The sequence below is a fragment of the Hyperoodon ampullatus genome (assembly GCF_949752795.1).
Source record: "Hyperoodon ampullatus genome assembly, chromosome: 1".
In the NCBI taxonomy this organism is placed as follows: Eukaryota; Metazoa; Chordata; class Mammalia; order Artiodactyla; family Ziphiidae; genus Hyperoodon; species Hyperoodon ampullatus.
In genome coordinates, this window is record NC_136914.1 from 80300486 (window position 1) to 80312964 (window position 12479).

The 12479-nt window shown below is 35.3% G+C and overlaps 1 protein-coding gene across 1 annotated transcript in view; it reads left to right on the forward strand.

Annotated features, from left to right (window-relative positions):
* DTHD1 (death domain containing 1) overlaps positions 1–12479 on the forward strand; it is a gene marked incomplete at both ends in the record, with an annotated part of 77758 nt that overhangs the window by 63392 nt on the left and 1887 nt on the right. Inside the window, 1 exon segment of the mRNA XM_079723237.1 lies at positions 8895–8952. Within this exon segment, the coding sequence (XP_079579363.1) occupies positions 8895–8952 (58 nt within the window).

The window sequence follows — 12479 nt, forward strand, 5'->3', positions numbered from 1 at the left end:
AATCTTTTAAAAACACTTCTAAGTCAATGAGATCTCTGTTGTGCTTTGCAGCATAAATAAGACATATCTGTACATATCCGAGTTATTTATACTTTTATACTGATGCCCTTGAAAGACTTACAGTGAAAGAAAAACTGCCACATAAGCCCCACTACACCCTTTTACAAGGTAATGTGTATTACTGAGAACTTGAGAGCCAGGTTTAAATTTGCCAGACAATCTTCCTGAGCAGTAACATGTTGACAGTGACATTTTAGAAACTGCATTAAGCAAAATAAAATATAAAATATTAACATAAAATCAGGTTACCTGAGAGGAATAATAAAAATTCCTTTAGCAAATAGTAGATCCTCAGAAGTTGCAACAGAATAGCACTTTTTGATTGGAAGAAGGGAAGAGAGGAAAGTAGGGAAAAATTAAAGCCAGTCCTGCCAATGAAGGCATCCAAGGAACCACATGTAGACACAGAATCTGTGGGAGGGGACACTCCAGGACAAACAGAGGCTTCCCTGTTTGGCTTGGAGCTGACCCTGAGTACCAGTGAAATTTAAAAGGTGGTATGCAAGGCAAAAATAGTGCACAGAAAAAAACCATGGGGTTAAAAAAAGAAAAGGGAAGGGAAGGAATAGGAAGGGGGCACTGAAAATTCCTGAATAACAAGGCTATATGGGAGACCAGCACAGTGCCTGGAAGTGTAAAAGAGCCCAAGATTTCCTGTGCATCCACAATCCACTGCTTCTGTGGTTGGGCACCAGATAAAGAATGTGGCTTGAATTTTCATGTATGTGAAAAAATACATATACTTAAACACTAGAATCACTCTCAGTGCATCAAGGTGCTATGAGACATCTGTGAAGAAAGAATGACTGAGGGGGGTAAATTGTTTACACAAAGAAAAGAAAAAATCCAATGTGCACCTCTTGTCCTAGACTCAATTCAGGTCATATGCCTGTTGATGGGAATGATAGAATCTGCTGCACTATTTAAGTTGGTATTTCTCAATTTTTTGAGAGTATTAAGTACATAGTTAATATCTCAAAAATTCTATGCACTTATTTTACAGTGCTACAGTATCAATATACTTAAATTTACATTGTTCTTATGTTGATTCTTAACCTCCTCCCATTAAAACTTCTTAATGTAAGTTTTTAAAAAATTATATAAATTTCAGGTGTACAGCATTATAATTCAACATGTGTATACACTACACAGTGATCACCACTACAAGTCTTGTTACCATCCATCACCATACAGTTTACCTCCTTCACCCATTTCACTAACCCTCCAATCCCCTTCTTCTCTGGAAACCACAATTCTGATATCTGTATCTATGAGTTTGTTTTGGGTTTATTTTATTTGTTCCTTTGTTTTGTTTTTTGAGATTAGACATATGAATGAAATCATGTGGTATTTGTCTTTCTCTGCCTGAACTATTTCACTTAGCGTAATACCTTCAAGGTCATCCATGTTGTCACGAATGGCAGGATTTCATTCTTTTTTATGGCTGAGTAATATTTCATTGTGTATATATATACCACATCTTCTTTATCCATTCATCCATCAATAGACACTTATGTTGTTTCTATGCTGCAATAAACATAGGGGTGCATCTATCTTTTCAATTTTGTGTTTTTGTGTTCTTTGGATAAATATCAAGAAGTGGAAATATGGTAGTTCTATTCTTAATTTTCTGAGGAACCTCCATACTGTTTTCCATAATGGTGGCACCAATTTACAGCCCCACAACAGTTAGGGTTCTCTTTTCTCTGTATTCTCTCTAACATTTGTTATTTCTTCTCTTTTCAATAATAGCCATTCTGATGGGTGTGAGGTAATATCTCATTGTCATTTTGATTTGCATTTCCCTAAAAGTGTTGAACATCTTTTCATGTGCCTGTTAGCCATCTCTGTCTTCTTTGTAAAACTGTCTGTTCAGATTCTCTGCCCAATTTTTTAAATCATTTGTTTGTTATTGAGTTGTATGAGTTTTTTAAATGTATGTTAGATATTAACCCCTTATTAGATATATGATTTGCAAATATCTTCTCCAATTCAGTAGGTTGCCTTTTCATTTTGATGATGCTTTCCTTCACTTTGCAGAAGTGTTTTAGTTTATATAGTCCCATTTGTTTATTTTTGCTTTTGTTTCCTTTGTCTTTGGGTCAGAGCCACAAAAACATAAGTAAGAATGATGTCAGGGAGGTTATTGCCTATGGTTTTCTCTAGGATTACTATGGTTTCAGGTCTTACATTCAAGTCTTTAATCTATTTTTAGTTCAATTTTGTGTATGATGTAAGATAGTGGTCTAGTTTCTTTCTTTTTTTTTTTTTTTGCATGTGGCTGTCCAGTTTTATCAACACCATTTATTGAATACACTATCCTTTCACCATTGTATGTTCTTTGCTCCTTTGTCATAAATTAACTGTCCATATTTATGTGGGTTTATTTCTAGGCTCTCAATTCTGTTTCATTTATCTGTGTGTCTGTTTTTATGGCCATACTATACTCTTGATTAGCTTTGTAGTATAGTTTGAAATCAGGGAGCATGACACCTCCAGCTTTGCTCTTTTTTTTCAAGGTTATTTTGGCTATTTGAAATCTTTTGAGGTTCCATACAGTTTTTAGTATTATTTGTTCCAGTTCTGTAAAATGTGCCATTGGAATTTTGGTGGAGATTGCACTGAATCTGTATATTGCTTTGAATTGTATGGACATTTTAATAATATTAATTGTTCCAATCCATGGACATGCAAATATGATAGTTTTACTTCTTCCTTTTTTGGTTTGGATGTCTTTTATTTCTTTTTCTTGCCTAAATGCTATGGCTAGGACTACAATAATATGTTGAATAACAGTGGTGATCATGAGAATCCTTGTATTATTCCTGTTCTTCAAGGAAAAGTTTTCAACTTTTCACCAGTGAGTATGATGTTAGCTGTGGGTTTGTCATATATGGCTTTTATTATGTTGAGGTATGTTACCTCTATACCTACTTTGTTAAGAGTTTTTTTTATCATAAATGGATGCTGAATTTTGTCAAATCTTTTTCCGCATCTATTGAAATGATCAAATGATTTCTATCCTTCATTTGTTAATGTGATTCTTCACATTAATTAATTTGTGGCTAATGATTAATTGAATCATCCTTGCATTCCTGGAATAAATCCCACTTGGTTGTGGTATATGATTATTTTAATACATTGTTGGATTCAGCTTGATAATATTTTGTTGAGGATTTTTGCATCTACATTCATCAAGGGATTTGGTCTGGACTGTGTGCGTGTGTGTGTGTGTGTGTGTGTTTGGTGTCCTTGACTGGTTTTGATATCAGAGTAATGCTGGCTTTGTAAAACAAGTTTGGGAATGTTCCCAACTCTTCAATTTTTTGATAGAGCTTGAGAAGGATAGGTATTAAATCTTCTTGAATATTTGGTAGAATTCATCTGTGCAGCCATCTGGTCCTGGACTTTTGTTTGTTGGGAACTTTTTGATTACTGCTTCAATCTCCTTGCTAGTAATTTGTCTATTCAGATTTATTTCTTCATAATTCGGCCCTGAGAGATTGTATGTTTCTAGGAATTTATCCATTTCTTCCAGAGTGCCCATTTTTGGTCATATATTTGTTTAGAATAGTCTCTTGTGATCTGTTTTATTACTGTGGTATCAGTTGTAACTTAGCTTTCATTACCGAATTCACTTATTTGAGTGCTCTCTCTTTTTTTCTTGGTTAGTCTAGTTAAAGATGTGTTGATTTTGTTTATCTTTCGAAAAAACAGCTCTTAGTTTCATTGATTGTTTCTATTTTTTGTCTTTATTTCATTTTTTTCTGCATTGATGTTTATTATTTCCTTCCTTCTACTAATTTCCTTCCTTCTACTTGTTTACTCTTCTTTTACTAGTTCCTTTAGGTATAAAGTTAAATTGTTTATTTGGGATTTTTCTTGTTCTGGAAGTAGGCCTGCATCTCTAAGAATTTCCCTCTTAGAACCACTTTTGCTGGTGGTTTTCCATAGATTTTATTATTTTATTTATTTATTTATTTATTTTTTTGCTGTACGTGGGCCTCTCACTGTTGTGGCCTCTCCCATTGCGTAGCACAGGCTCCTGACGCGCAGGCTTAACGGCCATGGCTCACGGGCCCAACCGCTCCGCGGCATGTGGGATCTTCCCAGACCGGGGCACGAACCCGTGTCCCCTGCATCGGCAGGCGGACTCTCAACCACTGCGCCACCAGGGAAGCCCCTCCATAGATTTTAGTATGTCATATTTCTTCTTTGATTTCCTAATAATCCATTGTTTGTTTGGTAGCATGTTGTTTAATCTTTACATTTTTGTGGGTTTTCCAGTTTCTTTCTTGTAGTTGATTTCCAGTTTTATGCCATTGTGGTCAGAGAAGATGCTTCAATAATATTTCAGTCTTCCTGAATTTATCAAGACTTGTTTTGTGGCCTAGAATATGATCTATCCTGGAGATTGTTCCATGTGCACTTGAAAAGAATGTGTATGCTGCTCTTGGATAGAATGTTCTGTGTATATCTAGTAAGTTCATCTGGTCTAATGTGTCATTTAAGTCCAATATTTCCTTATTGATTTTTTATCTGGATGATTTATTCATTGTTGTGAGGTGTTAAAATCCCCTAGTATTATTGTATTGCTTAAATGTCTCACTTTAAGTCCATTATTATTTGTTTTATATATTTTGGTACTTCTCTGTAGGGTACATATATATTTATAAATGTTATATCTTCTTACTGGATTGATCCTGTTATCATTATGTAATGCCCTTCTTTGTCTTTTATTGCAGTCTTTGTTTTAAAGTCTATTTTGTCTGATACGGCTATAGCTACTCCACTTTCTTTTCATTTCAATTTGCATGGAATATCTTTCTGCTCCTTCATTTTCCGTCTGTGTGTCCTTTCTTCTGAAATGAGTCTTTCATAGGCAGTGTATAGGTGGGTCTTTTTTTTTTTAATCCATTCTGCCACTCTATATCTTTTGATTGGAACATTAGGTCTATTTGTATTTAAAGTAATTATTGATAGGTATGTACTTATTGCCATTTTGTTAATTGTTTTCAGGCTATATTTATAGGTTTTTTTTGTTCTTATCTTTCTCTCTTCCCTTGTGTTTTGGTAGTTTTCTTTAGTGTTTTGTTTAGATTTCTTTCTCATTTTCTTTTGTGTATTCACTATTATTTTTTTTCCTGTGGTTATTGTGAGGCTCACATAGAACATTCAATGTAAATAGTACCCAGTTTTAAGTTGGTAGCTACTCAAATATGAACACATTCCAAATCTTTATCTTTTACTTCCCACCCCCATTTTCTATTTTTGATGACACATTTTACATCTTTTTATTTTATGTACTCCTTAACTAATTATTGTAATTTTAATTTTCTACCTTTGTCTTTTACTCTTCATACTTGCTTTACGAGTGATTGATCCACTACCCCTATTATATATTTACCTTTTCCAATGAGATTTTTACTTTTGTATGTTTTCTTACTATTAATTAGTGCCATTTCTTTTCAGCTTAAGGAAGTCCCTTTAATATTTGTTGCAGGGCTGGTTTACTGGTGATGGAATTTAGCTTTTGCTTATCTGGAAACTATTGATGTTTCCTTCAATTTTGAATGATAAGCTTGCTGGATAGAGAATTACTGGTTGGAAAAAAATTTTTTTTCAGCACTTTGAATATGTCATGCCTTTCCCTTCAGGCCTGTAAAATTTCTGCTGAAAAGTCTGCTGATAGACTTATGGGGGGTTATTTTGCATGTAACAAGTTGTTTTTCTCTTGCTACTTTTAGGATTCTCTCTTTATCCTTAACTTTTACCATTTTAATTGTAATGTGTTTTGATGTATGTCTCTTTGGGTTCATCTTATTTGTAAATCTCTGAGCTTCTTGGACCTTGATGTCTCTTTTCTTACTCAGATTAGGGATGTTTTCAGCCACTGTTTCTTTAAAGAATTTTTCTGGCTCTTTCTCTCTTCCTTCTCTTTCTGGGACCCTGATAATGTGAAAGTTATTCCATTTGATGTTTTCCTAAAGGTATATTAAGGTATATTTACTTTTAAAAATTCCTTTTCTTTCTTTTTTTGTTTTTTTTTTTTTTCATTTTCCTGCTCAGTCTCAGTTTTCTATTTCTTTGTGTTCCAGGTCAGAGATTTGTTCTACCTTATCCAGTCTGCTGTTGAATCCCTTAAGTGTATTTTTAAGTTCAATTATAACTTACGTTTAGTATTTTATTTTATTTTTTGTCTCTGTTGAAGTTCTCACTGTGTTCATCCATTCTTCTCCCAAGTTTGGTGAGCATCTTTATGGCAATTATGCAGAACTCTTTATTAGGTAGATTGCTTATTTCCATTTCATTTAATTCTTTTTCTGATGTTTTGTCTTGTTCTTTTGATTGTAACATACTTCTCTTTCTCCTCATTTTTTCTAATTCTCTGGGTTTGTTTCTATGTATTAGGTAGATTAGCCATCTCTCCCAGTCTTGAAGGATGGTCTTTTTTAGGAAATGTCCTGTGGGACTCAGAAGCATAATCCCATGTGGCGACCAGAGCCAAGTGTCGAGAGATATCCCCTTCCTGTTGTGGCAGGGCCCAGCTGCTGCTGCTGCAGGGCACTGGTTGGTGGAACTGGACTCCCACCAGCTTCAAGGCCCACCTGCTACTACTGTGCATACTGGTGGGTGGGGCTATTGTTCAGCTGGCTGTGAGGGCTGGCTGAGGTGCAGGAATGGGCAGAGTTCTCAGTGGGGTACCCCCATTAGCAGTAACAGTTTAGAGGGACAATTCCAAAATGGCATCCACCTGTGCCCTCATTCACAAGATAGCATGAGATCACAAAAATGGCTCCTACCAGTGTCTCAGTCCCCAGCGAACATCCCAACTGGTGGCTTCCTCTCTGAAAGAGTGGTAAGTCAGCCCCCTTTACCTATGGTCCATATGTTTTTTAACCTGGTGTTTTACACTTGATTTTGAGTTGAGGAAGGCTTTGTACAAGCCCTTTAAGAGGTTTTTTTGTTCCATTTAATTCTATTGTTTTCCTGGACATATTTCCTGTTGGTTTTCAAAGCCAGGTGTTTTGGGGGCTCATCTCTCCTGTGTGGGATCTAGGGTTTGGGGTACTGGATGTAGAGCTCGATTCCCTCACTTCTCAGGGAAAAGATCTGTACTTTATGATCTCTCCTGATTGTGGATCACTGTGGCTGGGTTTTGGATTTTTCCTTGGTGAGACTTTTATCTCTGTCTCTCCTACCTGTCTCAATGTTTTCCTTTTATGCTTTGTCATGGAGGCATTGTTCGTCCAGTTTTAGTCCCTTACTGAGGGAATTATTTGATATGTGGTTGTAGATATGTTGTGTCCATGGGGAGAGGTGGGTTCAGGATCTTCTATGCTGCCATCTTGCTCATATGCCTTAATGGAAGTTGTGTATACATGTTTATGTAATGTGTATGACAAGAATACCTACAAAATATTATATTCAGATTTAATAAACCTGTATTGAGTGTTTTTTATGAACCAGTGTGCTATGCATTAACATAGAACACTTACATCATTCTGGTATCATTGCTATGAGTAAATGTTTAAAAATTTTGTTTTATTTTGAAATAATTATTGATTTACAGGAAGTTGCCAAATAGTACAGAGAGGCGCTATATATTCTGACCCAGTTTTTCTCAGTGGTTACACCTTACATAATTTTAGCAAAATATCAAAGCCAGGAAGTTAACATTGATACAATGTTTATGTATAGTACTATAACATTTTATCAGATGTGTAGATTTGTGTAACTACTGCATTCAAGATACACAATTATTCTAGCACTACAAAGACCTCCCCTGTGCTACTTTTTTATGGTCTTATACCACTATCCTAACCCCTGGAAATCACTAATCTGTTCTATAACTTTATAATTCTGTAATTTCAACAACGACATAAATGGAATCAGAATATGTGAACTTTGGAGACTGCAATTTTTCACTCAGCACAGTACCCTGAGGTCCATGCAAATTGTTGCATTTATCAATGATTTATCCTCTTTATTATTGAAGAGTATCCCATCTTGTGTATGTACCATAGTTTGTTTAGTCATTCACCTATTGCAGAACATTTTAGTTGTTTCCAATTTTTGGCTATTACAAATAAAGTTGCGCTCAGGCTTTTTTGATGTGTGTGTGTGCATGATAAGAAATCACATTTCAGAGCTGAGACCGAGGGGGGAAATCAATTGTCCAGAGCACTGAGCAGGTTTCCAAACCCAGATGTTTTTACTTTACCTCCTGTGCTGTTTTCATGATCCCATATTAATGAGAACAAACTGCAGACAGTGTAGAAAAGTAATGATTATATATTTGATTTCTCCTTGACAAAGTTTTGGTTTCAGAATAATACCTGCTTAAAGATTTGATTGTTTTTAGCACCATGTCTGCACCCTGATTCACTCATTTATTCACAAAAACTAATGTTTGAGTACCCATTAAGTACCAGGCCTGTTGCTGAGTGTTGAGGCAAGATGCCTGGCCCATGACAGCTTTTACAAAATACTGTGTTTGTAGCATAGAGGTAACTTGATCTTTGTTAGCTAGTATTAACAGTTTTAAATTTTAGTTTAGAAAATGTTTATTGAGAGTTAATGTGAATGCTAAAATAATATTTAATTGTGCATTCCTAAATTTAAATTCTCTGAAAGATTTGGGTTAATATATATTGCCTTATCTTAGGAAAGCAATTGCTGAGCATGCATGCACAAATACACAACCTAATTTTGCAAGGCATGCAGTTCAGGACTTTTCCAAATAGGGGTGAAGTTCAGATGGACTTTTATATGTAGCTTGTTCACAAATTAATGATTTCTTCTGCTTATTCTGTGTCCCTTTCTCCCTAAAGCATGAAAAATTAATCAACCGCCCACAGAGTACCAAAAGAATTTCTACAGATCCTCTAGGTAAGGAATACTTGCTCTGTCTTCATTATGATGGTGCTATTTTTCTCTTATATTTTATATGTTATGTGAATCTTTTGGTAAGAAAGAATAGAGAACTTTGTAATTAACAATAAGTTAATAAATAATCATTTATTATCAGCCTAATAAATGAGTTTTCCTTTTTAAGTCATGCACATATAAACAAAAACATTCTTGAATGTAGATGTAGTTAAAATTTTATTAAAATCTACAAGAAATATGAATTCTACTAAGTATTATTGAACTAAGATAACTAGTAATTACTTTGTTTGGTAAATAGACTACTACAGTTTGTCCTGAAATGTTGATTATTAGGGTTCAAATCTTAAAATAGATTTTAAATAGAGGTATATATGGAGGTATGAAACCACATAGGAAACATGTAAAATTTGATTGTGGTTATAAGTAATACAATTACATAACAATGATGCATATTTCAGGGTAGAATTTGACACTTTTATTCTATTTTAGCCTTTGAAACAATTCATTTTGTGATGTTAATTGTTACTACTGTGATAATCTATTAGTCTTCAACAGACATCGCTGAATGCATTTGACTACTGTGTCAGTCTCACCACTGATGGCTTAACATTTCATTCAGGGGTTATCTTTATGGACTTGTACAGAAAATATACAAGCTTTGCTGAATTATTAGAAGTGAGTAGGTTAGAAATAAACCTTAGAGTTATACACTCTTTCAGAGGCAATAAAATTATTTTCAAAGAGAGAGCAGGTGACAGAGCAAAAACAAAACATAAAATACCAAAGCCCGAACCCCAGAAACGAAAAGAAAAAAAACCCAGTAAAACAACAATAGCAGTAGGTGAAAGCCCAGCAAGTTTATAATGTTGTTAACTATTGAAGAACTTGATGTTCAAATAAAAGTACTCCCACTATTATTGTCAACAACCACAAGAGTATAGTGATCTTTCCTAAGTGTACCAGGAAGTCCTAAATTGTTATACAATGTGGTCTTGCATGACCAATGCCATCTGAGCTGTTGCAGGATGATGGTAGATGAGGTTAGAGCAGGACAAAACTATGAAAGTTTTAAATGCAAATTAAGAAGTTCAGACAATGAAGGAGGCTACAAGAGATGTATTAACAAGGAATGAATAAGATCAGATTAAACTTTGAACACTTCTCTCTATTAGTTGTGTAGGAAACTAAAGTCAGTCTACGCTGATAGCAGGGGTATGAGTTAGAACCCTGGTTCTTGGAGTACTCCAGAAAAAAAGAGGTAGGACATGATTAAGATTGAGTCAGTAAGGCTGGAAACTGGAGGAAATATCTAAGATATGTTTAGGGTTAGTACCAGTAAAACTTGAGTACAGGTGATAAGAAATAGGCTTTGAGAAATGGGAATAATCTTTCATGTGTTAGCATACTCAGCTGAGTGGTCACATTCACTAAGAAAGTGAACAGAGTGAAGGATCAGGTGGAGAGAGGGAAAGACAAAAGTTGATTTCAATTTTAGAAGTGTGGGATGGACCAGAGACTGTCAGACAGAGTGAAGTAAGTCAGAGAGAAAAACAAATATCATATATTAACGCATATATGTGGAATCTAGAAAAATGGTGCAGAGGAATGCAAGGCAGAAATAGAGACACAGATGTAAAGAACGAACGTATGGACACCAAGGGCTAAAAGGGTGGGTGGGTGGGATGAATTGGGAGATTGGGATTGATATACATACACTAATATGTATAAAATAGATAACTAATGAGAACCTGCCGTATAGCACAGGGAACTCCACTTTGCTGTACAGTAGAAACTAACACAACATTGTAAAGCAACTATACCCCAATAAAGAAAAATTAGAAATGTGGAATTTGAATTGGCTCTAGTATAAACTGGTAAAGACAATTAGGAGATGAATATTGTAAATGGTATACAGGCATACCTTGAAGATATTGTGGGTTTGGTTCCAAACCACCACAATAAAGTAAATATCATGATAAAACGAGTCACATGAATTTTTGGGTTTCCTAGTGCATATAAAATTATGTTTACATTATACTGTAGTCTGTTAAGTGTGCAGCAGCATTCTGTCTAAAAATCGATGTACATACCTTAATTAAAAAAATACTTTATTGCTAAAAAATGCTGACCATCATCTGAGCCTTCAGCGAGTCATAATCTTTTTGCAATAGTAACATCAATGATCACTGATTACAGATCACCATAACAAATAAAATAATGAAAAAGTTTGAAATACTGTGAGAATTACCAAAATGTGACACAGAGACACAAAGTGAGCAAATGCCATTGGAAAAATGGTGCCCATAGACTTGCTTGATGCAAGGTTGCCACAAATCTTCAATTTGTAAAAAACACAGTATCCATGAAGGGCAATAAAGCAAAATACAAGAAAATAAGGTAGGCCTGTACCAGGATTTAGGGAAACAGAGTCAAAGCTGAAGATATAGTAGATATGGGATATTTCACGTAGAGGAGATAGTTAAGGCAGTTGGTGAATTCACTGAGGGGAGGGGACAGAAATAGAAGGGGCCTGAGATAGGAAGCAGTAATTCAGCACAATCAGGAGGAAGACAGTCAGCAAAGGGAAAAGAGAGGGAAGAGGAAGAGCAGGGCAGGCCATGGAGCCCGAGGGAAGGAGTAAAATGCTCTGTGGAAGTCGGAGAAGATGTAGACTGAGAATCAGTTGCTCTAAGTAGTATTTAGGAGGGCTCTAAAAAGATTGGAAAATAAGGCTTTAATAGAGTTTTAAAAGAGGATATCAACATCTTGTGATGAACCATAATGGAAAAGAATATGAAAAAGAATATATATATATATATCTTAATCACTTTGCAGTACAGTAGAAATTAACACAACATTGTAAATCAACTATATTTTAATAAAATAATTTTTTTTAAAGAGGCTATATAACCTCTAAAGCAAGGGCTTAAGGAGTGAGTTGATAGTGATGGACTTAAGGCATCAGATTTACAATAGGCATGAAAAGATTTTATGGTAAAAGGACGGGGAGAGATAGCCTGAGAGCTTGAAACAGCAGCAGAAGCAAGGAAAGGGGAGGCCTGAGAGTGCCTGTGGGAAGAATGGAAAGAACCTGATGAGGAGGTTAAGGAAGAGTTGTGAAGGGAAATTATTAGATGAAAAACACTGTGAGGATGGCACCCAGCAAACATGGAGGAGTGAGATTCTGTAAGAAAGTGATTTTGAAATGAAAATGAGGTTATGAGAACTCAGGTCAAATGGCTTTGGGGAAAGTTAGGAGAGACTGACACTGGCCGAGTGAAACAGAATAAGAGTGAGATTGGGGCTTAAGGATGGAAGGAAAGTGTTATGTCATTGCTCTGGAAAAGTTTAAAGTGAATTCAAGAAACAGAGTTTTAATGGATTTGTAAGCTGCTAAAGGCTTAAATTGTGTACAAAGCATAGAACTTGTTGATCACATTCAGTATCATTTCATAACCCTGGGCATCCCTGTATTTGACTGCAATGTGAGTAAGACAGAATTGGCGATTGACAAATTGAGAACATTG